Source organism: Panonychus citri, unplaced genomic scaffold (genome assembly GCF_014898815.1).
Source record: "Panonychus citri isolate SS breed McGregor unplaced genomic scaffold, ASM1489881v1 Contig00135, whole genome shotgun sequence".
Taxonomy (NCBI): domain Eukaryota; kingdom Metazoa; phylum Arthropoda; class Arachnida; order Trombidiformes; family Tetranychidae; genus Panonychus; species Panonychus citri.
This window is the reverse complement of record NW_026515540.1, coordinates 2,341,526-2,367,019: the sequence shown is the minus strand read 5'-3', so window position 1 is coordinate 2,367,019 and position 25,494 is coordinate 2,341,526. Positions and strand designations below refer to the sequence as shown.

At 32.2% G+C, this 25,494-nt stretch overlaps 2 protein-coding genes and 1 long non-coding RNA gene across 5 annotated transcripts; all 3 read right to left on the bottom strand.

The window, feature by feature from the left end:
* Positions 1-3,673: 3,673 nt before the first annotated feature.
* LOC128392025 (uncharacterized) lies at positions 3,674-6,598 on the bottom strand. Of its 2 annotated transcripts, none has more exons than XR_008325916.1 (4): positions 6,275-6,598; positions 6,063-6,167; positions 5,501-5,962; positions 3,674-5,400 (listed from the first exon to the last, which is right to left on the bottom strand). It is a non-coding gene; the product is annotated as an uncharacterized LOC128392025 (long non-coding RNA). The 2 variants fall into 2 exon arrangements; XR_008325917.1 differs by having other exon boundaries at positions 3,674-4,617; positions 6,275-6,597.
* Positions 6,599-7,294: 696 nt separating this feature from the next.
* LOC128391819 (uncharacterized) lies at positions 7,295-8,203 on the bottom strand. The gene is made up of 2 exons (XM_053351763.1): positions 8,015-8,203; positions 7,295-7,949 (listed from the first exon to the last, which is right to left on the bottom strand). The coding sequence occupies exon 2, from the start codon at positions 7,873-7,875 to the stop codon at positions 7,489-7,491; it is 387 nt and encodes a 128-aa protein (XP_053207738.1). The 5' UTR covers positions 7,876-7,949; positions 8,015-8,203; the 3' UTR covers positions 7,295-7,488.
* Positions 8,204-17,554: 9,351 nt separating this feature from the next.
* On the bottom strand, positions 17,555-24,371 carry LOC128391771 (vigilin-like). 2 transcript variants are annotated; one of them, XM_053351717.1, is made up of 6 exons: positions 24,082-24,371; positions 23,269-23,349; positions 21,328-22,970; positions 20,653-20,853; positions 18,577-20,367; positions 17,555-18,380 (listed from the first exon to the last, which is right to left on the bottom strand). In XM_053351717.1, the coding sequence occupies exons 3-6, from the start codon at positions 22,954-22,956 to the stop codon at positions 18,120-18,122; spliced, it is 3,882 nt and encodes a 1,293-aa protein (XP_053207692.1). In that variant the 5' UTR covers positions 22,957-22,970; positions 23,269-23,349; positions 24,082-24,371; the 3' UTR covers positions 17,555-18,119. The 2 variants fall into 2 exon arrangements, with proteins under 2 accessions (XP_053207692.1, XP_053207693.1); XM_053351718.1 differs by lacking the exon at positions 24,082-24,371 and adding an exon at positions 23,821-23,985.
* Between the last annotated feature and the right edge of the window lie 1,123 nt (positions 24,372-25,494).

The window sequence follows — 25,494 nt, the reverse complement described above, 5'->3', positions numbered from 1 at the left end:
ATCAGTTAACCTTAAAATTAGATGATTAGATTGTTGATTATTTCAACGATTATTTGATAATCTAAATATTAATAAATCACTGGATTGATTTATTGAAGATGATTTGATTTTCTGTTTAAATTGATCAATCAAAATGTTAACCATTGCCAGATAAATTTACACTTGAAAACAAAAACTGCAAACATAATCAACTAATGTAAACTAATTGACAATTAATTGTAGTAAACTAAATTTGTTGGAAAACAGAAACTGTAACAAATTTAAATTGACAATTAGGATCATTGATTAACCACTGAAGTAATGATGATGAAGAGCAATCAATTGAGTTGAGTGCAATTTACTTGCTCAAGGTGATAATGATAATGATTAACAATTAGCTAATAACAAGATCAGTAAATAATAAAAAACAAAAATGAAACAATCAGCCAACAATTAACATAACCAATGATAAATTGGATTGAAACCAAAAAAAACAACAAAACAAAAACTTAAACAATTAAAACACTGACATGGTTAATTGTAAACTCTGTCACCATTATCAAGTTTAATCATATCCTTAACCATAATGATAATGGTTAATTTGTTTAAATTGCCAGAGGACAATTAAATTGATTCCGATGAGGGTAAATACTAAACAATAATAATTGCTAATGTTGATCGTAAGAAAAACATAGATTAATGTTAACTAATAATTACTATTTAGTTAATCATCGTTTTCTAATCATAATTAATATTCACAAGTTGATTAATATTATTTTCTAATGATTATCATGTCTTTATTAATGGATTTCATTTCATTTCATGAACTCAGGTAATTCCGGTAATAGTTACAAGTGTAAAAAGGTAATTTAATTTTTCTCGTTGATTACAATTAATCGTAATGATGTTTTCATCGTCATGATGATGATAAATTTAAATGATACAAATGAAACTCAGGTAATAATGATGATGAGAATGATGATGACAAGTGACACCGGAATAACGAGTAACAATTAGTCCACAAGAAGAAATGAGAAAATATTTTCTTTTCATCATCTAAATAGAGGAAAAATTGAAATAAAGGTCAACCACAATTCTGGTCTTGGTCAGTTTGATTTTCGGGTATCATTTAGTTTAACCTCCTTTACCTCAATCCGGTTGAATTAAATCATTAACTGTACCAGTTTGTATGTTTATACCGTTCCAATCAACTAATTGTATCTTTTTTCAGCCTTTATCAATGGTCAACTTTGCCAAATCGGTCTTGTCCAGTTTCTCAGGGGAGGGTCAGTTTTTTCCGTGTAACACTTAACAGAGAGGGAGAAATGATCGCAACGATCGTTACAACGAGGGAGCGAGAGAGTTAATTGATTTTTTGTATCTTTTTTTTGGATATAAAAGGCTTCGTCTTTGGTTGATATTGTCTTCATTTAGATTTGACTACTTGATTGTTGGTCATCAATTTGATTGTCGAGTGAATTGATTTTGATTTTGGTCATTATCTTTTTCTTTGGGTCTCTCTCTCTCTCTCTCTGTTTATCATCATGAATCAATCATTTTTAATTGTTTACCTGTTTCCCATTGGATTATTGTTTAATTGTTTGGTTAATTGTGCTCCTTTGTATGGAGAGATTGAAAGTGATATTGATACAACCAAACAATCAATTGTCCGAGCGAATCAAATTTTGGCTTCGATTAATCGAGATGTTGACCTTTGTCTGAGTAATTCTGTTGCTTGTACATTGAAAAGTTACGACGATTTGGATTATCAGACATTTGAACAGCAACAACAAGGATCCAATAGTTATAACGGTAATTCTGATTCATTGGTACCAACAACAGTTACTTATTCTGAATCCAATTCTGAGGTCAATGCGACACTTTCGCCAATAGCTGATTCAACGGGATCAACTTCATTGTCTCACTATGGTCGTGTTCCAATAACTAAGATCGTTGTACCACCTTCGTCAGATCAAAAGTTCACTCATGTTCTAGATGATATTGATTCCCTTGAAGTTCATGTTCAATCAGCGATAACAAATTTCACCTCGACCCGTCGATTCACCTACACGGCCATGTTGAAACCGATGCTGAAACATATTCACCAATTAAGGAACAATTTATCTCTTCTTCATAATCGGTTAATTGGTGTCGCTGCTTTGACCAATATCGCATCTCAGGTAAATGAATTGAGTGATCACATTTCTGATGCTTTGGTGGGCGGAAGCGATGTCCCATTGGACGACACACCTTCGAGTCCAGTGTCTTCATCGATCGCACCTTCATCATCTCAACCAACATCGACATCATCATCAACATCAACAACGACAACGACAACGACATCATCACCATCGATAGCATCAAGTAGTCAAAATCCAACAACAGTTAATAGTCAACCAAATTCATCAACAATCAAGGTCGAACCAGCAGTAATTTCATCATCAACGACACAAACTCCACCATCATCATCATCATCATCATTACCATCAAATCCAACAACAATTAACGACAACGATTTAATCGTTGAGACAACAACCAAAACAATACTTGGCTTAGTTGATGATGTTGATGAAGCTTCAATTACAAGCACAATTAAACCAATTTACTAATTTACTAATCCTTGATTAACTAATTGCAAATATTGTATTGATAATTTTATACTCTAATTTATTAAAAGTGATTAATTTATTGAACTAAACAATCCAAACTGATAAATCAATCAATTAGCTAATCATGATACAAGATTAACTTACAGACGATTCTCATGAGATAGTTAACTCATTTCTACGATATAATATTCAATTGGGACTTGATGGAAACGGAAGTGACCTGACAAGTAAACATTTTCTAAGGTCACATGTGTGAGGGGTAGACTTCCGATTTCAATTCATCACAGCTAATTAGAAGGGAACATGACGAGGGCGAGAAGGAGAGCGAGAGAGAGAGAGAGAGAGAGAGAGAGAGAAAAGATGATGATGAAGATTGAAGAAATTTTTGCGAAATTCAGTTTGGCCCAAGATTTTTGTTCCTAAAATAAGAGAAGAGAGAGCGAGACATGTGTAAGCCATGTTGCTTTTCGATCAACAATCATCTATATTTGGACCAAATATCTATCGAATAAATCTAAACATTATCCCTGTTCAATTGGAAGAGGGAAAAGGTCAGTTCATGTTACTTGTCCTCTTCGAATCGGATCATTTTTCACCAAAGTTCAACAATAGATTTGCCTCATCTTCGGTTTTCATCTTTACTTATCTTCGTCATCTTTTTGGTTCATTACATTTTCGTTTTGTTTTCATCTTAACCTCATCTTCCTCCTTCTTCCTTTATTTCTCTCTCTCTCTCTCTCTCTCTCTCCTCCTCTTTGATTTTCTCATAGTTAGACAACAGTTTTTGGCAAACTATCAGCACCCAATGGTAACTTCCGGCCTTCGAATACATAAAATTCTATTTATCAAGGTTTTCTCTTTATTTTCTTTTGTGTTATTTCCTGAATATCTTTGGTTTCCAGTTTTTGATTCATTCGATTCTCATCCAATATAACTGAAAATTTCCTTGTGTCGTTAATTTGTAGTAATCTAATTTTAATAGAACACAATTTAAACTGTTCAAACCGAGTTCTATTAATATCCTATAACTAATTTATTAAACTGACTCCAATTTTCTATGTGAAAATTTAACTTAATTGGACTTACCTTAAGAAATGAGAAGATTCATCTTTGTCCATTATCGATGTGGTCAGTTGGAGGTTGATTTTCGCAGTATTTTTAAGACATCTTTACCTGACAGTATTAGATTATTTCGAATGGACATTCCAACGCTGTCTGGTAAGATGTCTCTCTTTTTTTTCTGCACCACGATGAGAGACAATTTGCAAATTCTCTCGGATAAGTAGGTCACATAGGCGAATGTGTAGTTGATATCGTAGAATAAAAAACATTTAAAACTAAAAGTGAACAGAGAAAAAGTAACAGTAAAGATTAGAAAACTAAAAAAGAAAATTGATTAACAAAAGGAAAAACTAATAAACTAGAAGCGTTTTTGAATGTTAATGATTGAAGATTTGATGGGAATATAAGAGTATATTGATGATGATGATGAGGATGATGTTGAAGGTTATGATGACGAAGACAAGATGATCAGAATATGAAGATAGGAACGATGTAGGTAAACGTTTTGTCTGTTTATAAGTGGAACGAAAAGCGAACTTAAAAAAAATCGAAAAAAGGAAAAGCTCTCTCTGATGATGATACCTTTTCTCTATCACCAATTCATCTTCTTTCGTCAAACTCCTTATCCTCTCTCTCTCTCTCTATTTTCTTCTTATTCTTATATTTTCAAGTGTAAGGTTTTCTTTCTGCTGAACCAGCGATTCGTTGCAACTCGAACTTTGTTCCTCTTGTTTCCAGTAAATTATGATAATGGTTCACGTTGTTGAACAAGATGAACATCATGTTAATGAGGAAGATCAAGACGATTAAGAAAAACAAGGTTACAAATGAAGATGATGTAGATTATTGGGTAAAGAAGGGGATTAGAAGGACATCAACACGTTGTTACCATTTTATCATCAAAACGGTAAAGAACCAGGAAGACAAATTAAAGATGATAAATGAAGATAATTATGAAGAAAGTTAACTGGAAGAGAGAGAGAGAGAGAAAACCAATAAATAAATATAAGGTAAGAATCTAATTTGATCAACTGATTATTAGAAATAAAAAGAACACAAAGAAAAAAACAAAAAGTACACATTGTAACAGAAAAACATGGAGGATAAGGGAGAGAGAAAGAAATGAAAATGAATTTGAAAAAAAGAGGAAGATAAAGGGCAAGAAGAGACGATGAAGAGAAAGAGGGAAAATGTTGAGAAAATGAGGGAGAAAGAGAAAAAGAAAGAGAATATGAGTAAGAGTTTGATGATGTTTTGTTTCTCTCTTTGAATGTAGTCAACATGGCGATAACAGTTGTGAGAAGAAAAAAGCAATTAGCTAATTGTTTAATTCTCCAAGTGTGTTAATCAATGTGTTACATTAATATTGTTTCTCTTCTGTAAACTCTTCATCATCATCATGTCCTTAAATATAATCACCAATAAACCACAAACATAATCAATTGAAAGAATCAACCAGTTGGTGTATCTTTGTCTTGTCTCAATTTCTCTCATCATATTTATCATCATTAGATCATCATTCTCATCAATTTTTTGTTCGTATCTTCCACTCAAGTGGAGGATTGATGATGATGATGAGAGAGAGAGAGAGAGAGAGAGAGAATCATCTTTGGTTATATTGTACAGATTAAGAAACAACAAAACAAAATTATTGATACTACAGGTAAGTGGATAGATGAACAATTTACAATGATGATGATATTGATTGTGAAGATGTTGGAAACGACATAAAACTATGGAAAAGATAAAACTATGAGAAGAAAATGATTTTGAAATGTTTAGACGATGAAGAGGATGAAGAGTGAAGAAGATGAAGAGATTATATATAATATCTCACTATTTTTACTCACTTTCAAAGCGACCCTTTATCCCGAGGATGATGATCCATAAGAAGATGATGATGAGGATGTAAGAGAGATGCACATATTTCTTTTTCCATTTCATCTTCTTTCCTTTTCTCTTTCTTATCATCATCTAAAATATCCTGACTTTACCATCTCTCTCCCTCTCCCTCTCTCTCTCTCTCCTACGTTTATAATAACCAAGTGTGTGTGTGTGTGTCAAGGGAAAGACAAAGATGAGAGTAGAGAGAGAGAGATGTCAAGAGAGAGAAGATAAATTTAGAAGAAAAAGAAAATTTCGATCCCAAAAGATGCGGAGGAAGAAAAGATGAAAACAGAAATAAAGATGACGAAGTGTAGGAAAAATGAGTAGGCCAGAAAAAGACAAGAGTTGATTGGAATGAAAATTATGTACATGTTGTTATCATCCATTGGCTATAAATGGTATCCATCTTGTTCCCAAACGATAAACTAACAATTAAAAAGAAAAGAGAATATAAATTTCCCATGTAAATTGGAAATTAATCAAACAACAATTAACAGAATAGAACAAAGAAAAATCAAGACTTACACTTGAGGTAGAAAAACAAAGAAACTATAGACAAACCATAGAAATCAATCAATTCTCCATGGAACCGTAACTCCAAACAATTGACCGAAAGAATCAATGTTAACACTAGTTAATTATTGTCAATTAGAAGAAGACACAAAGGTAACAATCAGTTAATTAAATAGAAAATTTGAAAATCAATTAGAAAAGCAAAAGAAAAACAAAAGACAAACCTGGAAAAGGAAACAGTTGAACAGGAAAACCGTTTGTTTGGTTACATGTGATTCTCAACATAATAGTTTTGTTTTGGGAACTAAATTAATGTTTAATTGTTGTTGTTGTTGATTAATTGTTGGAGATAAATTGTTGATACTCTAAGGTGGACATTCGCGTACAATCACAGGAGAAAAATTAATTAATCAATTATAAGAATATAAATAATCAAGAGAGAGAATCAAATGAGTGAGATGATCTTTGGTTCGTTAACATATGATCAGTTAAAGCGAAGGAGGAAAATTGGATAAACAAGGATGATGATGGAAGATGATGATGATGAGGATGATGATGATGATGAGGATGATGATGATGATGATGGAGTGTGGAGGAAGGAAGATGACATGAAGATTAAATTGTAAATAATCAACAATTAATTGCCATTAAATCACATTGTATTAATTAGTTGATTTTGTAACCTTCAACTTGTGAATATTTTTGTTGTTGATCAAAGTGATTGTGGTTTTAATTGTTGAATTTAATTTTCTTCCCAATTCAACAATTTAAATTAAATCATTTCAATTTATTAATTGTATCTTATTATACACTTATTATTAATTGTTACCTGTTGTTGTTGATTGTTATTTGCTTCAGGGTAAAAATAATTAACTTGTTTTCTTAAAGTTTATTTAATAGTTTCGTTGATCAGGTTAATTGTTGTTGTTACAATGTTTCAATTAAATTGTTTTAAGTTAATTGTTTTATCAAAAAAGGTTAATTGATCAATATAAATGATACACTGTGATTATCTCATCTGTTTGTTAATTACTCTTGTTAATTATTATTATTGATCATTGTTGGATTTCAATGTTCAGTTGATATTAATCATGATTACAAGTTAATTGTTTCCTCTTCATTATTGAGTTAATTGCTGAGAATCAATGTGAAATTAAATATTGATTAATTGATTGTTGAAACTAAATCACTTGAGAAATTAATTTGCGATCTAAACTTAAATCATTATTATGATAATTGAGAAATTAAATTGTATCAACTATTAGATGATTACTTTATTGTTATTGCTGTTAATTACATGTAATTCAGTTGCTTGATAATTGAGATGATAATTTGTTAATTGTTATCTTCCAGGTGATTATTTGATTGGAACAATTAAAAAAAAAGATTCACCGATATGACGAAACAATTTCGTTCAATGGTCAGTTAGTCTTGTCCATTAGCCGATCCTACGATTTTGTAATCGATATAATTGTTGACCTGAATTCGTCGGCGATTTAGTAACTTGCATGTTATTATTTTGACCTGGAATTCCCGTCAGAGGCCTCATATTGCTATTCTGATTGATTCCTTGTTGTGGTGGACTGTTGATCCCATTATTATTAACTGGACCAAAGTTTTGACCATTTGTTTGTCCATTCATTTGATTGCCCTGAGGGTAATTTCCTTTTCCGTTATTAATTGGAGCCATTTGTCGATTACCTCGAGTCGATTGTCCATTTTGGGTCATCATTGAAGTACCACCAGTAGAAGATGTTTGACCGTTGGAACCTTGACCAGAGTTAAATTTATTCTGTTGCGAATTTCCGTTCATTCCTTGACCCATCGAGTTCCAATTGTTTCCATTCTTGACCGTTCGTCGATTATTTTGATTCACTTGTCTTGCGACTCGAATTTTTTCTGATTTCGAAAAAGAAAATCAATTAATTTAATCGATTAAATTGTTTATATTGATTTTCTCTTACCTAATGTTTGAAGATCTTCCCCAATGAACAATAGATCCTCGGTGATGATACAAAATAGTCCATACAATTAAAAGATTTCAAACAATTTAGGATAACAATTAAAACTAAAAAGTTATTTAGATGGGACATTTTATAACGAATTGAATACAGAACTTTGATAAACTTATCAAGGTACCGATCATTTGATTGTAACAATCAGAATGATAGGTGAACCAGTGTAACAATCAGGCTATATAATAGTCAAGAAAATTGAATTAAATAGCAAACAATGAAGGAAAAACTTTTAATCGTTGGTTAATTTTTTGAAAAAATTACCTCAAGTACTTAATCAAATCCCACATTAAAGTAATCATATGATTACACAAAGAAAAGGTCTAATTATCAAGGTAATTACCTTAATTGTTTGCATCCCAACCAATTTACCACAAGCCAATGTCACATAATAATAGTTACAAGTTAATTGATAAACCAACACAATTTCATAAAATATAAATTGAACACTACAATTGAATAGCAAGAAATTACAAACCAACCAAAAGAAATCACAATGAACCATTCTGATTAACAATCAATAACTTTGACAGATAAATTGATGATAACGATTGATGAATAAATCTAAAGGTTTCTTTCACCAAGTAAATTGATTGTAATAGTTGACTAACTGATGAATCTTTTAAATTGTAGGACAGTTGGACTTGCACAGATAATTGTTAATGAGATCGACATGAGAGAAGCGATAAATTCTGATGTGATTACGAACAGATTACCAAAGGTAAATCCGACATCTTGTTTAGTTAATCGGTAGAGATATAATCTAATCTGAGGATTAACAAGTGATAAACATAATGGATTAGATTTTCACAACAATTAAAGTCTATTGGTGATACTTACCTGTTGTCGAAAGTGTCTCATATTTGAATAAAATGAAATCTCATACAAATTCTCAGTAAATTGATACGATAAACTGTTAACAGCAATCAGGTTGTAAGTTAAATAAGACATAATAAATAGATTGGTTAGTCCGAAATGATAAAATCGAAATGAACTCGAAGTGAACAAAATGTGAATACAAATTTCAATCGTACTGTAAGAAGCAAATTCAATGTAAATCCAAGTGATATAATACCTGATGAATTGTTCAGCTGATTGTGTCACTCTTATTGATTTACTATGAAACAATTGATGTCTTTTCAGCTTAAATCTCATTAATCTAACTTTCAGATCACTTTTTTCAACAGCAGATCCAAGAGTAAACTTTAATTGGTCAAATTCAATATTATTGAGATAAAATAAACCCTGTAAACATAGACTAGTGTCCAATACAATATTCAACATGAAACACCAGGAGAAAACCGACAAAACATACATGAAAATCTCATGAACCTGAATATTTGTGAATCATAAGAATCAGACAGAAGTGATTTCACCAATATAGTAAAATAGCTGAAAAATACTGCGATTAAGATGATGAATTTGATTTTGCGACGTTTAGAAATGTAACTCGTAATTGTTGAGTTGTTGACAATCAATTGTTCAATTGAATTAACATAATCGGTAAACTGGTTCCATTTCAATCCAAATATAACAAATAAAGATCTGATAATTGATGTGGAGCTATTAATTATCACGATTGCACAAGTGAAACCAGTTGATTTGGTTATTGTTAAGCAAAGAGATGATCCCAATATCGACTGGATAATACCGTTGGTCAAAGGTCCGATTGTGAACATAATTATCAGGATCCATCTTAAATGAGTTGATCTACAATGTAAACCTTTCGTTATAAATGTTTGGGTCATTTTTGTTTAATGGTCAAAAACAGTGACAAATTTAGACTGATAATGAGTCTTTAATCAAATGAAGATGATTCGATCAATTATTTTTTATTCGAGAATTTTATTGATTTTTTTGATTTAGCAAATTTCTCAATGTTTCTTTAGCGCTTATGATCATTAACACAGAGAATATCAAATTATGGTTATCAATATAATTTTTAAATTGTTTCCAATTTAAACCAACTACAATCAATGATGATCTTGTAATTTGAAAATAATTAAATTGAGATTAAATTTGATCACATATAATGATTTACCTTGGAAATATAAACCTTGGGTAACAATTGATTTAACCATTGGATCTTAATTTTGTTTAAATTGAGATTACATTGATTAATAATCAACTGAATCAATTTTCATTTGGACCTTTTTAGTTATTGGTGACAATTGTTTGATTGATTGTGATTGTAATCGCATTTTATATTAAATCAGTTTAAATGATCGATGTGATCAGTAAATTCAACCAATAAATTGACTACTGGTTTCGAAATTTACATAATTTAATAGATTTGATTAGATTAATATTTTAATTGAAAAGATTGAAACAATGTGTAAGTTTTTAGTATATTTTTATTAATTTAGTAGCTATTAATACATCAAATGTTGTTTTAGTTGATTAAATGAATGATTCTAATTAACTAAAGAATCGTTTAAATTGTAGGACAGTTGGACTCGCACAGATGATTGTTAATGAGATCGACATGAGAGAAGCGATAAACTCTGATGTGATTACGAACAGATTACCGAAGGTAAATCCAACATCTTTTTTAGTTAATCGGTAGAGATATAATCTAATCTGAGGATTAACAAGTGATAAACATAATGGATTAGATTTTCACAACAATTAAAGTCTATTGGTGATACTTACCTGTTGTCGAAAGTGTCTCATATTTGAATAAAATGAAATTTCATACAAATTCTCAGTAAATTGATACGATAAACTGTTAACATTAATCAAGTTGTAAGTTAAATAAGACATAATAAATAGATTGGTCAGTCCAAAATGATAAAATGTGAAGGAACTCGAAGTGAACAAAATTTTAATGCAAATTTCAATCGTACTGTAAGAAGCAAATTCAAGGTAGATCCAAGTGATATAATACCTGATGAATTGTTCAGCTGATTGTGTCACTCTTATTGATTTACTATGAAACAATTGATGTCTTTTCAGCTTAAATCTCATTAGTCTAACTTTCAGATCACTTTTTTCAACAGCAGATCCAAGAGTAAACTTTAATTGGTCAAATTCAATATTATTGAGATAAAATAAACCCTGTAAACATATAGTAATGTCCAATACAATGTTCAAGATGAAACACCAGGCAAACAATGAAAATGTATCCAAACCAAATCCAATGAATCTAAAGATTTGAGAACTATAAGAATTATTCAGAACTGATTCAGTGAATATGATCTGATAGCTGAAAAATACTGCGATTAAGATGATGTATTTGATTTTGCGACGTTTGGAAATGTAACTCGTAATTGTTGAGTTGTAAACAATCAATTGTTCAATTGAATTAACATACTTGATAAACTGGTCCCATTTCAATCCAAATATAACAAATAAAGATCTGATAATTGATGCGGAATAATTTATGGCCAATACGAAGCAAAATGCGCCATTCGATTTGGTTATTTTCATGCAAAGTGATGATTTCAATATCACCTCAATAATACCGTTGGTCAAAGGTCCAAATGTGAACATAATCAGTAAAAACCATTTTAATTGAGTTGATTTACAATGTAAACCTTTCGTTATAAATGTTTGGGTCATTTTTGTGTAATGGTCAAGAATTAATTCATACTTATCGTCAACCTTTGCTCATAAGAAACTGTCGACAAGAGTTTAGAAATTGATTCAATCAATCATTATTCATTTTTACAATTTTTCTCATCTATTAGTTTGATTGATTATTCAAAATTTAAAATTAAATTCGATAGATGGTAATTCAGCTACTATTTTCATTCTTTATGTGACTTTAATCGGAGAAATTTATTTTGTTTGTATCAATCATTCAACCGCTGAGAATTTATTAATAAAATTGATTAACTTTTGAAATTAATGAATTTTTCAGTACAACTATTGTCGGACTCGCACAGATGATTGTTAGTGAGATGGACATGAGAGAAGCGATAAACTCTGATGTGATTACGAACAGGTTACCGAAGGTAAATCCAACATCTTTTTTAGTTAATCGATAGAGATATAATCTAATCTGAGGATTAACAAGTAATAAACATAATGGATTAGATTCTCACAACAATTAAAGTCGATTGGTGATACTTACCTGTTGTCGAAAGTGTCTCATATTTGAATAAAATGAAATCTCATACAAATTCTCAGTAAATTGGTGCGATAAACTGTTAACAGCAATTAGATGATAGGTAATGTAACTAATTAGCATCGTATTAACTATGGCAAAATTAAGATAACGAACTAAATTAATTTGAAATAATAAAATAGCACTGGTTTCACTTATCATGTAAAAAGCATATTCAAAGTAGATCCAAGTGATATAATACCTGATGAATTGTTCAGCTGATTGTGTCGCTCTTATTGATTTACTGTAAAACAATTGATGTCTTTTCAGCTTAAATCTCATTAATCTAACTTTCAGATCACTTTTTTCAACATCAGAATCAAGGGACAACTTAAATTGTTCAAATTGGTTGTTCACTAATTTGAATATCCCTTGTAAACAGATACACAAATCAATTGCGAGTCCAACCATATAACACCAAAGGACAATTGATAATAAATTGACAACAATTAGAAACAATTTACTAATCGTAAGTGAACCATTTGTACTCAGTACTGATAACATGAAAATACTTAGATAATCACTAAAAACTACAATTAACATGATTAATTTGATTTTTCGATGCCTGGAAATGTAAGCTGATAATACAATTGTTTCACTCAGATTAGTAGTAATCAAGTATTTAAGATAATCAACATAATTATTAAATTGTTTCCAATTTAAACCAAATACGATCAATGATGATCTTATGATTGCAAGAATATAATCGATAAGTTGAATTAAACAATATCCAGCATTTGAATGGGACAATTTAAGACAAGGTGGAAATCGTAATATTAATTGTGAAATATTGTTGATTAAAGGACCGATTGTGAAAGCAATTAACACAAACCATTTTAATGAATTAGCTTGGAAATATAAACCTTGGGTAACAATTGATTTAACCATTGGATCGTAATTTTGTTTAAATTGAGATTACATTTGATCACATTGATTAATAATCAACTGAATCAATTTTCATTTGGACCTTTTTTAGTTATTGGTGACAATTGTTTGATTGATTGTGATTGTAATCGCATTTTATATTAAATCAGTTTAAATGATCGATGTGATCAGTAAATTCAACCAATAAATTGACTACTGGTTTCGAAATTTACATAATTTAGTAGATTTGATTTAGATTAATAATTTTAATTGAAAAGATTGAAACAATTTGTAAGTTTTTTAGTATAAATAGGTAAATCCGACATCTTGTTTAGTTAATCGGTAGAGATATAATCTAATCTGAGGATTAACAAGTGATAAACATAATGGATTAGATTCTGGTCACAGTTAAAGTCGATTGGTGATACTTACTTGTTGTCGAAAGTGTCTCATATTTGAATAAAATGAAATCTCATACAGATTCTCAGTAAATTGGTGCGATAAACTGTTAACAGCAATCAAGTTGTAAGTCAAATAAGACATAATAAATAGATTGGTCAGTCCAAAATGATAAAATGTGAAGGAACTCGAAGTGAACAAAATTTTAATGCAAATTTCAATCGTACTGTAAGAAGCAAATTCAAGGTAGATCCAAGTGATATAATACCTGATGAATTGTTCAGCTGATTGTGTCACTCTTATTGATTTACTATGAAACAATTGATGTCTTTTCAGCTTAAATCTCATTAATCTAACTTTCAGATCACTTTTCTCAACATCAGAATCAACAGTACATTTTAATTGGTCAAATTCATTGTTATTCAAATGAAATAAGCCCTGTAAACATATAGTAATGTCCAATACAGTGTTCATCATGAAAAACCAGGCAAACAATGAAAATGTATTTAGCCCAAAACCAATGAATCTAAAGATTTGTGAATCATAAGAATCAAACAAAACTGATTCAATGAACATAATCTGATAACTGAAAAATACTGCGATTAAGATGATGTATTTGATTTTGCGACGTTTGGAAATGTAACTCGTAATTGTTGAGTTGTTGACAATCAATTGTTCAATTGAATTAACATAATTGGTAAACTGGTTCCATTTCAATCCAAATATAACAAATAAAGATCTGATAATTGATGTGGAGCTATTAATTATCACGATTGCACAAATGAAACTAGTTGATTTGGTTAAGCAAAGAGATGATCCCAATATCGATTGGATAATACCGTTGGTCAAAGGTCCAAATTTGAACATAATCAATAAAAACCATTTTAATTGAGTTGATTTACAATGCAAACCTTTCGTTATAAATGTTTGGGTCATTTTTGTGTAATGGTCAAGAATTAGTTCATACTAATTGTCAACCTTTGCTCATAAGAAACTGTCGATAAAATTTTAGAAATTGATTCAATGAATTTAGCAAATTTCTCAATGTTTCTTTAGCGTTTATGATCATTAACACAGAGAATATCAAATTATGATTATAAACATAATTATTAAATTGTTTCCGATTTACACCAAATACTATCAATGATGATCTTGTAATTTGAAAATAATTAAATTGAGATTACATTTGATTACATTGATTAATAATCAACTGAATCAATTTTCATTTGGACCTTTTTTAGTTATTGGTGACAATTGTTTGATTGATTGTGATTGTAAATTAAATCAATTTAAATGATCGATGTGATCAGTAAATTCAACCAATAAATTGACTGCTGGTTAAGTAATTTAATAGATTTGATTATGTTAATGGTTTTTAATGAAAAGGTTGGAACAATTTAATTTCAGTTTATTTTTGTCTAATTGTGATTTGATTGTTTGCTCATCTTTAATTCATCCAATGATGTTGTTGATTTATTGAATGAGATTCTAATTGTTTGTTTACAATAATTAAGGATCACAGTTGATTTCCATTCAATTGAAATGAATTTTTTTCCTCTTATTGTTTGTTAATTCATCTTTTTGTTTTTGGTTTTTATCTCAATGGGATTAACCATTGGGGTAATACAATTAAATTTGATTTAGTTTAAATTCAACCGCTCGGTTAACCGTTAGGAACAGTAAACAAAGATAATATATGAATTGGCCTGGAACAATTAAGAGAGACGAGATGATTAAATTAAGTCCTGTCTGTGCAACTTGATGAAAAAAAGTAAATCATTTTGTTGATTATTAACTCAGATGAACTTCAGTTAATCAAAATGTTTAAGTTAAAGGTTAATTGTTAATCAATGGATTAATATGAAGGTGAATTGGTTAATTGTGTTAATCTTTCAACAGGTTAATCTAGTGATCGGCGATTACTCTCAACTTTTCTGTGACTTTGAAACTGACCTTTGCTCGTGGCGACATGAAGTTGCTTATACCAATGGTCTTAAATGGAGTCTCTCTGAACCTGATGGTCAATGTGCCTACGGCGATGCTCATTGTCCTTATTCAACTGACCGATACCTTTACACAACATCCAGAGTGTTAACTACCAACGGATCTTTCGTGCGCATTGGACATTATCCTTTGGCCGCTCAACTCACCGGGAAATGTACCTTGAGCTTAAAATATATCGCTCATGGAATCGGTTTCGCTAAACTGGTCATTGGTATTCGTATGGTTGGTGACCGAGAACCTGAGCCGATCTTGGTCATCCACAGTTCCAAGGATAACGATTGGAGGGCGGTTAAGATACCCTTAGTGGCCAGTTACGTTTTCACGCCCGTGATTGAGGCCATAAGACTTGATTCGGTTGATTCGAGCTATTCAACGGTCAATGGGTTCGTGGCCATTGATGACACTTTGATCAGTGATGGTTGTTTGCGACATGGTGACTCACCGCTTGGTGATCCGATTTCTGAGTCTAATGGTCACTTTGATTCGCCCCCTTCATCTCCTATGCTTAGTAGACCTGCGAAAGTGTCCAAAGGTTCAAGGGACAAGTTACGTGACATGATTACCGATTGGAGAGGGTTGGGCAAGTTACCACGACCGGTGACTAGTTTACCGAGGCCAATATTTACCGATCAACCGGAGGATAAAGACGAAGAGGGTAAAAAGTCAAACTCAAGGTCGGGAGGAAAACGGAAGAAAAAAAGTCGCTTCAAGGCTTATAAATCGGTTCGAAATAAACATCCAATTTGTAGCGACGGACTTGATGACGAAGGTGATGATGTCCGAAGTGGGACTAACCCGTTGGATGATTTTAATTGTGAGACAACAGTAACTCGATGTTCAGAGAATCGAGGGATTTGTGATTTCAAAATGGACTGTGAAGATGGTTCAGATGAATTTCGTTGTCCGTCAATTTGTGACCTCGACTCAGTAACGGACCAAGAAGCGTTTAAAGAGCTGTGTGGTTGGTCACAGACTCGTTCAGGTACTCGATATGCCACTTGGGTACTAATCTCGGGCTCACATGCATCCAAATACTTTCAATTGCACCCACTTCGCGATGCCACCGCGGGAACAGTTCAGGGCAAATATTTGATACTTAATTTAGTCGATTTACCTCATTTGCCCTCCGTTCACCTCAACTCACCGACCTTTTACTCTTCAAGGTCAACCTGCTACTTTACTTTTTCTTATATAATCTACGATCTATCGGCCATTTTTTATGTCACTCTGACGGTTGATTCTGACGGCGACGGAGCAAGTGATGGGAAAGGACTGTCGGTTCTCTGGAAAAGCTCGACCGCTCCGTCGACCACAATCATCGCTCGAAACAAAATGTCCACCTGGAAAATGCGTCCGCTTACATTGGCCGACAATCGAGTCCGTTTTTTCTGACCTTCTCTCGATCGGCTGCTCCCTTTTCCTCGCAAGGAACTGTCGCTTTGGACAATTTACAATTTAATGCATGTTAATCACAATTAACTCTAAAATGATTAAAAATCAAACTTAATTTTCCGAATAATTTTCAAGTCCTGATTGTTTAGAATCACCATTTAGTTAATTAGTCTAATCAGTTTCTTTTTTCAATTCAAACTGTTTCATTTCCTTAATCATATCAATTAAATGTTAACCAAAGGTTGAGTTTAATTTAGAAACAAATTTAATATAAAACTCATTTTGTCTTATTGTTTGGTAAGAAATCAATTAATTCCTTGACAATTAGTGACAATTAGAATTGATTTTGTTTTATTAGAAACAATCTATTAAATAATAGTAATAATTATAATAACTTGGAGAAAGAAAATTTTTAACCTTAACCAGATTAATTAACACAATTAATTAGGATTATGATTAATGATAAACTTTCCCTTTTCTCTTAAGGATTTTGACAATTAAAGGTAAAACCTGAATATATATTTTTCTTATATTATATAATTAGGCTGCTTGCATTTTAATTGCAAGTTTGATCAAATACTAATTAATTTAAATCCCTTTGTAGTGGTTTGATTTTTGTAACTTAAATTGAATACAATCATTTGTCCCAATAAGATTGATTTATCAAAATATATAATCATTTATGTATATAATTTTTTCTTGCTATTTTTTTATCAATTGAATTGTTTTTTTTGATTTTTTTGTTAGTTTTCATTGATTAAATCAAAAATTGAACACAATCTAAAATCTTTCCTCTTTGATTAATCTCATCTTTTTCTTTAAGCCCTAGTTGTAATTTTTTCTTTCTTCTTGCTGATTTCTGATTACGCGATTGAATTGTGTTATTTTCAAGTTTTCTTGTTGATGGTGTGATGGTTGTTGACGTTGACGGTGTTTTTTTGATGATTTAGATGTTTGAATATATAAATTTATATTATTAAGATGTAAATAATAATTTGTTTTAAATCTCAAGGCAAAGGTGTGATGACTCTTTTCTCTGCCTGTTTTTTCAAAAAGTGTTTTTAGCTTTTTGAAAAGTTGTGTTCACAAATTCTCCCCCAAATATTAATATATTGATGATAAACATGTTTTTTTTGGTGATGATCACTATCAACAATTAAATGTATATAAACCCATTAGTGTCTCTTGACGAATCAACATTAAGCAAATAAAATGATATTATTCCTCAGGATTGTGTGAGTGTTGGTGTTGTTTGCTACAACTGCCCTTTAGATTGCGTTTAGTAGGTTAGTTTTGCAAGAGGGATGAAGCAACTCGGTTGCTTGATAAGCCCCATCCACGAGATTTAGGTGATTCAGAAGTATCTGATCCACCATCGCCAAGCATTGATGGAAATTCCTCAGAATTAGATGTATCAGGCATACTTTGTGATTGTTCCCAAGGTGCACCTTTAACATAAAATCCACGGCCAGGGTCAGCTCTTGGTGTGTATTCCTTTTCATCGTTGGATTGTCTAGGAGGTCGATATTGTTCCTCGACATCATCAAGCTAATATTAAGAGAGAAAATTAATCAATGAGATAAGTTTTAATTTTTCTTTTCATCAAGTGCAAATGACCTTCAATTTGTTAGCATAGAAATTGGAAATGTATTTTAATCACTTGATACTGATAAAATGAAGTGGATAAAAGTTTCTTAATGATAATAAGAGAAGATTAATCAGATTAATCAAAGACAATACTTACATAGTCATCTTGAAGAGAGAGTAAATGCTCTCTTGCTCTTTCAATATTATCAGGTTCGCCCGAAATAGTGACCAGATTTGGATTGCTACTGTTTTCCTTAGGGAATTTAACTTCAACTTTAAACTGACTCATAATGTTATTGATATTTCTACCTCGGGCACCTATTAATCGTCGATGTACCTTAGCGTCAATTTCAACCTCTTCAGATGTTGAGTTTTCCAATTTTCTAACAATATCAAGGATAGCTGCTTTAGCGGCTTCGGCATTTTTTTCGTAACCAATAATTGAGATAATGTCGGAAACTTCGTCTTTCTTTTCTGGTGGGAATTGGATTTGAACCTCAAATTGTTTTCGGATTTTAGAAACAATTTTACCACCTTTTCCAATAATCTTAGGATGGTGAGCAGGATCAACTTGTATCTCCAATTTGAAATTTTTAGCATCCCGTTCCAACTGTTCATCCTTAAGCTTTTGTACTTTCTCATTTATTGCTTCGATGGCCATCTCAACGTTAGACCGGGTTCCCTTGACCTTAATTGAATCCTCTTGCTTGTCAGAAGGAGGAACAGAAATGTCAACATCAAACTTTTCTTTCATCTCTCTAATATTAGCTCCTTTTTGACCAATGATAAACCTATGAAAACTAAAAGGCACTTCAACTTCTTTAGTAACTGGAATTGATTCAAGAAGGGCATTTTTAGCGGATTCGCAGTTCTCTTTTCGACCCTTCAATACGATTATGTCAGATTCTTTTGTCTTATCATTACTTTGAGTTTCAGGTGCTTCATCTTGAACTGCTACCTCACCATCAGCATTACCATTCAGAACACCATCTTTAGAATCACCAGTATCACGTTTAGGGAATTGAATTTCAACTTTATGCTCACTTTGAATACTTTGAACATTTCTTCCTGCTTTACCCATGATGTTTCGGTGATAAACTTGAGGAATAACTACTTCCATAGTTACTTGAGCTTCCAAATCACCAACCATTTCTGTAATACGAGTCTTTGCCATTTCAACACAGTCCTTGGAACCTCTGATACTAACAACATCGCTATTATTGCTTTTAGGAAAAGTGATCTGTAAATCACCCAATCCTTCCTTAATCTGCCGTTGAGCAGAAATGCGTTTGAAATGGGCATGATATTGTGGTGGAATCTTAGCGGTATCTTCGACAATCTTTTCCAAATCTTGAATCATTTCCTCCAATTCAGCTTTAGCCTTGAGAACACCATCTTTTTTACCAACAATTGTGATTAATCCATCAGAAACATCGTCCCCATCAGCAGGGAACATGATTCGCACACCGGTTTTGGTTCGTAATTTATTGATATTGGTACCTTTTTTACCAATAAGGAACCTATGTAATTCGGGTTTAGCTTTGATTTCCACTTCAAAACTGTTCTCAACTTTCTCATTTTTCAATTCAAGCAATTGTTGTTTTGCTTTTACAACCATCTCTTTAGGTCCAATGATTGAGACTTTTTCGCTTCCGGAATTTTCAGGGGGGAAGTTGATAGTAACACCACCACATTCATCACTAATTGATCTAATGAGGCTACCCTTTTTACCGATAAGTGAATTATGAAACTTAGCAGGTATGAAGATATCAATCTGAACATGATTTCCTAATTCTTTTTGAAGCTGTATGATCATTTCTTTGGCTTTTTCAACATCATCTTTCTTGCCAGAAATGATAATAGGAGGAAGGCTGGTTGGTTGTTTTGCTTCCGGTTGATTGGGTTGGCTAGGCGGTAGATCGACGCGAGTATTGGTTTCTTTGCTCATCTGAACGGAAAAGGGCGTTTGAAGAGGAAAAAAAAGAAATTGATTTAAAAAAAACAGTGAAATACAATATTGTATGAGAAAAATAAAATTGTCGATGTGGCACGTTTTGAAACTGTAATCAATAATCATTTCCATTATCTATCTTTCTATCACTCTCTCGTTCTCTCTATCTCTATAGAAATCTCTCTCACTCTCTCTCTCTCTTTTCTTTCTGTTGCTTACACAATTCACTAGCACACCAACTTAAAATACTTGATAAATGTGATAAATGCATTAGATGTTTACCTGCTGTATTTTAACTCGCTCCTTAGTAGTAAACAATTTGTAAAATTGATTGGAAATAGGCACTTCTAAACGATAATTGTTAACTAATAAATTTTGTGTTTCTTGAGCTAAAAACTTGTAGCACTTTTCAACATCATTTTTAGAACCACGAATTGTGACTTTGTCACTTTTGGAGCTTGGATCAGGAAAGTTAATGGCAACCTAAAAAAAATGAAAGAAAAATATCAAAAGTAAGTAATGATGAAGAATGTTGATGAATAAATGATTTCATCAAGATTACCATTAAAGATTACACTTCGCATACACGTGGAAGAGAAAATACGACTTACGGGGAAAAGATAAGAAGATACAGATATCTAAGAGAGGGAGAGAGAGAGAGGAGGAGGTAACATGAAACAAGTAGCCCTGGGACAACTTTTTGCACAAGATGAAAAAAGAAGAGAAAGAGAGACTGGAAAGGGAATAGAATGAAACCAGTTTTCAGTGTCAATGTCTTGACGGGTCTGAAGAGATTGGAATTCTCACAGACAAATTTTTAGATGTACGAGTGCGATTCTTTAATGTTAATCTTGTTTCTCACATTCTTGAATGACGTCTCTCTTTTTTTCAATATATTGAATACGGAAAAAAAGTATATAGTCATAAAGACGGATAAGAATAAATTATTAAACTTACTTGGTTAAACATATCCCTGATCTTTCTAATTTCTTCACCCTTTGTACCAATAAAATGCCGGTGAAAACGTTGTTCAACTGCAAGTTCCTTGGTAACTTCATTTTCTCGTTCTTTTTGTTTATCAATTATTGCTGTCAACATTTCTTGGGCCTTTTTAACTGCCTCAGCAGAACCTTCGATCCGAATGATATCGCTTGAGGCACTATGGTCAGATTCGTCAGGAATATGCACTTGGGCTTTACTTTCTTCCCGAATTTGAGTTATCTGTTTACCTTTTTGACCGATAATAAATCGATGATATTTTGGATCAATTTGAAGTTTAATCACAGAGATACGACTTTGAATCTCGGCAATTGCATCTTCCAAAATTTTTCTTGCATTGGGTAAATCATTTCTTGGACCTCGCATTCGAACGATACCATTATTCTCAAAGGTTACTCGAACTATATTATTGAAGCTTTGACTCATTTCTTGGAAGTTGGTTCCTTTAGCACCTAAAATGTGGCGATGAACCCATGGTTCGGTTTCAATGGTTTCTTCCACCTCACTATGAGCTTTCTCCCAAAGTACACTTAAAGCGGGTCCAATTTTCTCAGGTTCTCCCCAGAGAGTGACAGTATCAGTTTCATCATCTTGACGGGGGATATCCACGTAAACTCCGGTTTGTTTGAAGATTTCTCGTTGAGTTATACCACCGCGACCAATGATGTACTTGTGCTGAGCCTTTTTAACTTGCATAGGTACAGATGTACATTTGACTTTCTTTTCTTCATAAACTGCCATGATTTTAGCCTTGGCAGCAGCGATCGAGTTGGGGTCACCCATGATATTAATGGTTTCATCGTTTGCTTCTTGGGGTGGGATAGCGATTCGGGCACCAGTTTCTGCAGCAATTTGATTAACTGTTTCATCAAAAGGACCTCGGATGAAAGGATGTAAATAACGGGGAATTTTAATCTTCTCAACAGCTTTTGAATTTGCTTCGTGAGAGACTGAGAGTATTTCATGCATTGCCCGATCAATTCCATCCTTAGTACCAACAATTTTGACAGCTTCAGATGTATCATCTTGTCGAGGAACAGTGATCCTAGTTCCAGTTCTTTCTTCCAAATCTTTCAGCTTTAAACCATTTTTACCAAGAATAAATTTATGATGTTCTTTAGGAATGCTGACTAATTTTTCACCTTTCATCTGTACCGCTTCAGCAATTTTCTTCTTAGCCAAGATACAAGCTTCTTCTTTACCAGTAATCAAGAAGGTCAATTTTCCATCCTTAGAGTTGCTCATTTCAATTCGGGTGTTTGTTTCGTGCATAATTTCAAGGCATATTTTAGTTTGATCTCTTTCTCTGAAGACATTATTATCTTTGAAGCGTCTTTCTTCAGGAGAGACAATATAAACTTTCGTTATCTGGCTTGGTTTTAATTTAGTCGTAGTGGGAATTGGCTTGGGTCTAAAAGAGTTAACAAGGGCAGTTGAGCCTCCGTTCATCTCAACCTTGTCGGAGGAAGATATAGGAAAACTCTCAGGGAGAGCAGGAAAGACTTCATCGTAAGTTGGTGGGATATTTTCCATTGAAGTTGAAGGTCCGGGAGTTTCACCAGTCGTACCAGTCGAATCAGCAGCCATGATCAAGAGGGGTCCTAATCAAATTGTCCAAAAACATAAAAATCAAGTAGAAATGAGTAAAAGAAAAAACCATGAGAAAAGATGCAAACACAGAAACACATACGCATAAAAATGGAGAAGGAGGAAAAGTGATGACGAGGAAGAAGATAGAGACCGAAAGAGATACAGGAGAGAGAGAGAGAGAGAAAGAAGGGGGGAGAGAGAGGAGAAAGATAGATAAAAAGAAAGAGAACAGAGTAAGGAAATGAAGTGAAGAAAATAATACACACGAAATAGATAATAGCTGAAATGAGATAATACGATAAAACATACCTTAAGCCGTTGATGTTCCGAAATCCATAGAGTAGTCAAGTAGTTCAGAAAGAACTATAAATTAAGTCATAATCTAGTTAACTATGGTTGGAATGGGGACCAGCGGCACAAAAAAACCAATCATGGAAAGAAAGAAAAAGAAAAATTGATAAGTATTGAAGAAAAAAATTAAAAAATATTACCAAAGAAAATGGGGACAAGAACAACACATGTTCAAGGAAGATAGAAAAAAACTGTACATGTAAGCAGTTGAGAAGGAGAAAAGGATTTAGTACAACAAAATTTAACCACTTGAGAGGCAAAAGGAACGAATATTTTTCTCTAAAATCATCCAAAGTATTCAATTTACCAGAGAATATTTTACTTAAGAAATTAACCTCAACACACAAGGACCTCAAAGATAAAAATTACCAAATCAAAATGGAGAGAAAGAGAGACAGAGAGAGGACACACATAAGAGCTAAAGACAGAAATAGGGAAAATAAAAGAAGCCAATGTCAAAATGTGAAAAACCAATTGATGGAAATGGCAGAGAGCAATAAAAATTCATACACAGAGAGAGAAACAGAATACAACACCCGGTCAATCATAACCACTGTGGGAAAAGACACATAATTGAAAAAAAAACAAAAATTTCGGTCAAAAAAAACAGAGAGAAAAAGGAAAAAAAGAAAGAGAGATAGAAAATAAAAAGAAGCAAAAAATCACAGAGATGAGAAAGGATAGAGAATGGAATTGAACAAAGATTTTACAACATAGGAAAATAGAAAACGTTAACCATAATAAGAGAGAGAAAAAAACTTGGATAATTACCTAAAACAATTGAATAAGAGAAATGATACAAAACGTATCAGAAATGTTTTATATTTGTGATGATGATGGTTGGGAAACGGAAACGAGATTTATCTTCAAATAGTAAGACAAAAAGCACAAAGCATAAAAAGCTTTCGGTTTGTATTTTGCTTCGACAAACAAATTGAATTACCGGTTTAATCAAATGTTCCAAATACCAAAAGAACACAAAAAAAAAGGTAAGACAATTAAAAAGGTTAAATTTAAATGTTAGAAATGGACACTGGTCACCATAAGCAAAGAGTTAAATTATAATCGGTTGACAATATTTACACAGGAATAAAAGTGATGTCCGATTGGGAAGATGACGTAGAAAAGAATAAATTTTTATTCTCTTTTATGCTTTTTCCGTTTTTCTTCTATTCCCTTTATGCTTTTCCCTTTCACTCTCTTTCTTTTTCTCTCTCTTTCCTTTCTTCCTTTTTATGCTTTTATGCTTTTTCTCTTCTTTCCCAACTGAGCAAACTCATTTCCGTTTTCTTTTAGTACTTAAGGTTTCGGTATCTTCATCATCTTTACACTTTTCATCTTCTTCCTTTAGTCTCTGGTTTGTTCATCGTTTTTTAGGTAATTATTATTTTAATTGTTCTCCCTTTTGGTTAAATTGTCTTCAATTGTTTGATTAGGTTTGTTTATTGTTTTTTCTTTCTTCCTTGTTGTTTGATTTTGTTTGGTTACTAATTAATTTGTTTGGTTTTGTTTTCATATGATGAACGATGACGAGTATGAAATTCCGCCTATTGATTCAATGAGGAGATCCAATTTATATAATCACTCGGTTTGAGTCTTACCTTTCTCTTTCCGTTTATATCTTGGAACACCGATACCATTGAGATTATATCAATTACAGGAATTCAATTGATTGTACAGTGCGAGGCATTTGTCTGAGAAAACAAAACCGCAAATTTTTTAGTTTCATTGGTTCCACATTTGATTTGAACTTTTTTTCTATCAGGTTATTGATGGTTTTTTTTTTTTTTCTTTTCTTTTTTTAGGTTATTCCCTATCATCATGATGGGTATTCCAGTTCTACTGTCGTTTATTACTTGAATGGGTTTTTGTCCACTTCTCTGGTTTATGTCTTACACACCTCGTGGTTTCGCTCTGTGATGGTAACACCACGTGTCCGTTTGGTTGAATGACTTAAAATGGTTTTTGCTTTCACAAGTAAGTTTCTTATCTGTTGATTTTTATTTCTGGTGCTTGAAGTTATTTTATCAAGTGAATTGAAATGATGTTTAACTTAGGACACCTCTTGAACAATCAATGATGACAATTATGTTATATTAAATGACTGATCATTCACTTGATACCTAATAATCATCTTAAGATAATTGTTGCTAGACTTTTGTTAATTTTGTCTATTTAGCTAAA

Bases quoted from the DNA above. Each gene is read 5' to 3' on its own strand.
- LOC128391819 (XM_053351763.1), bottom strand. From the start codon at position 7,875: ATGGGTCAAGGAATGAACGGAAATTCGCAACAGAATAAATTTAACTCT.
- LOC128391771 (XM_053351717.1), bottom strand. From the start codon at position 22,956: ATGGCTGCTGATTCGACTGGTACGACTGGTGAAACTCCCGGACCTTCA. The intron at 20,368-20,652 runs GTAAACATCTAA...TTTTCCGTTCAG, and splicing joins AGCGAGTTAAAATACAGCAG to ATGAGCAAAGAAACCAATAC. The intron at 18,381-18,576 runs GTAAGTATTGTC...TCTTAATATTAG, and splicing joins TCTCTCTTCAAGATGACTAT to CTTGATGATGTCGAGGAACA.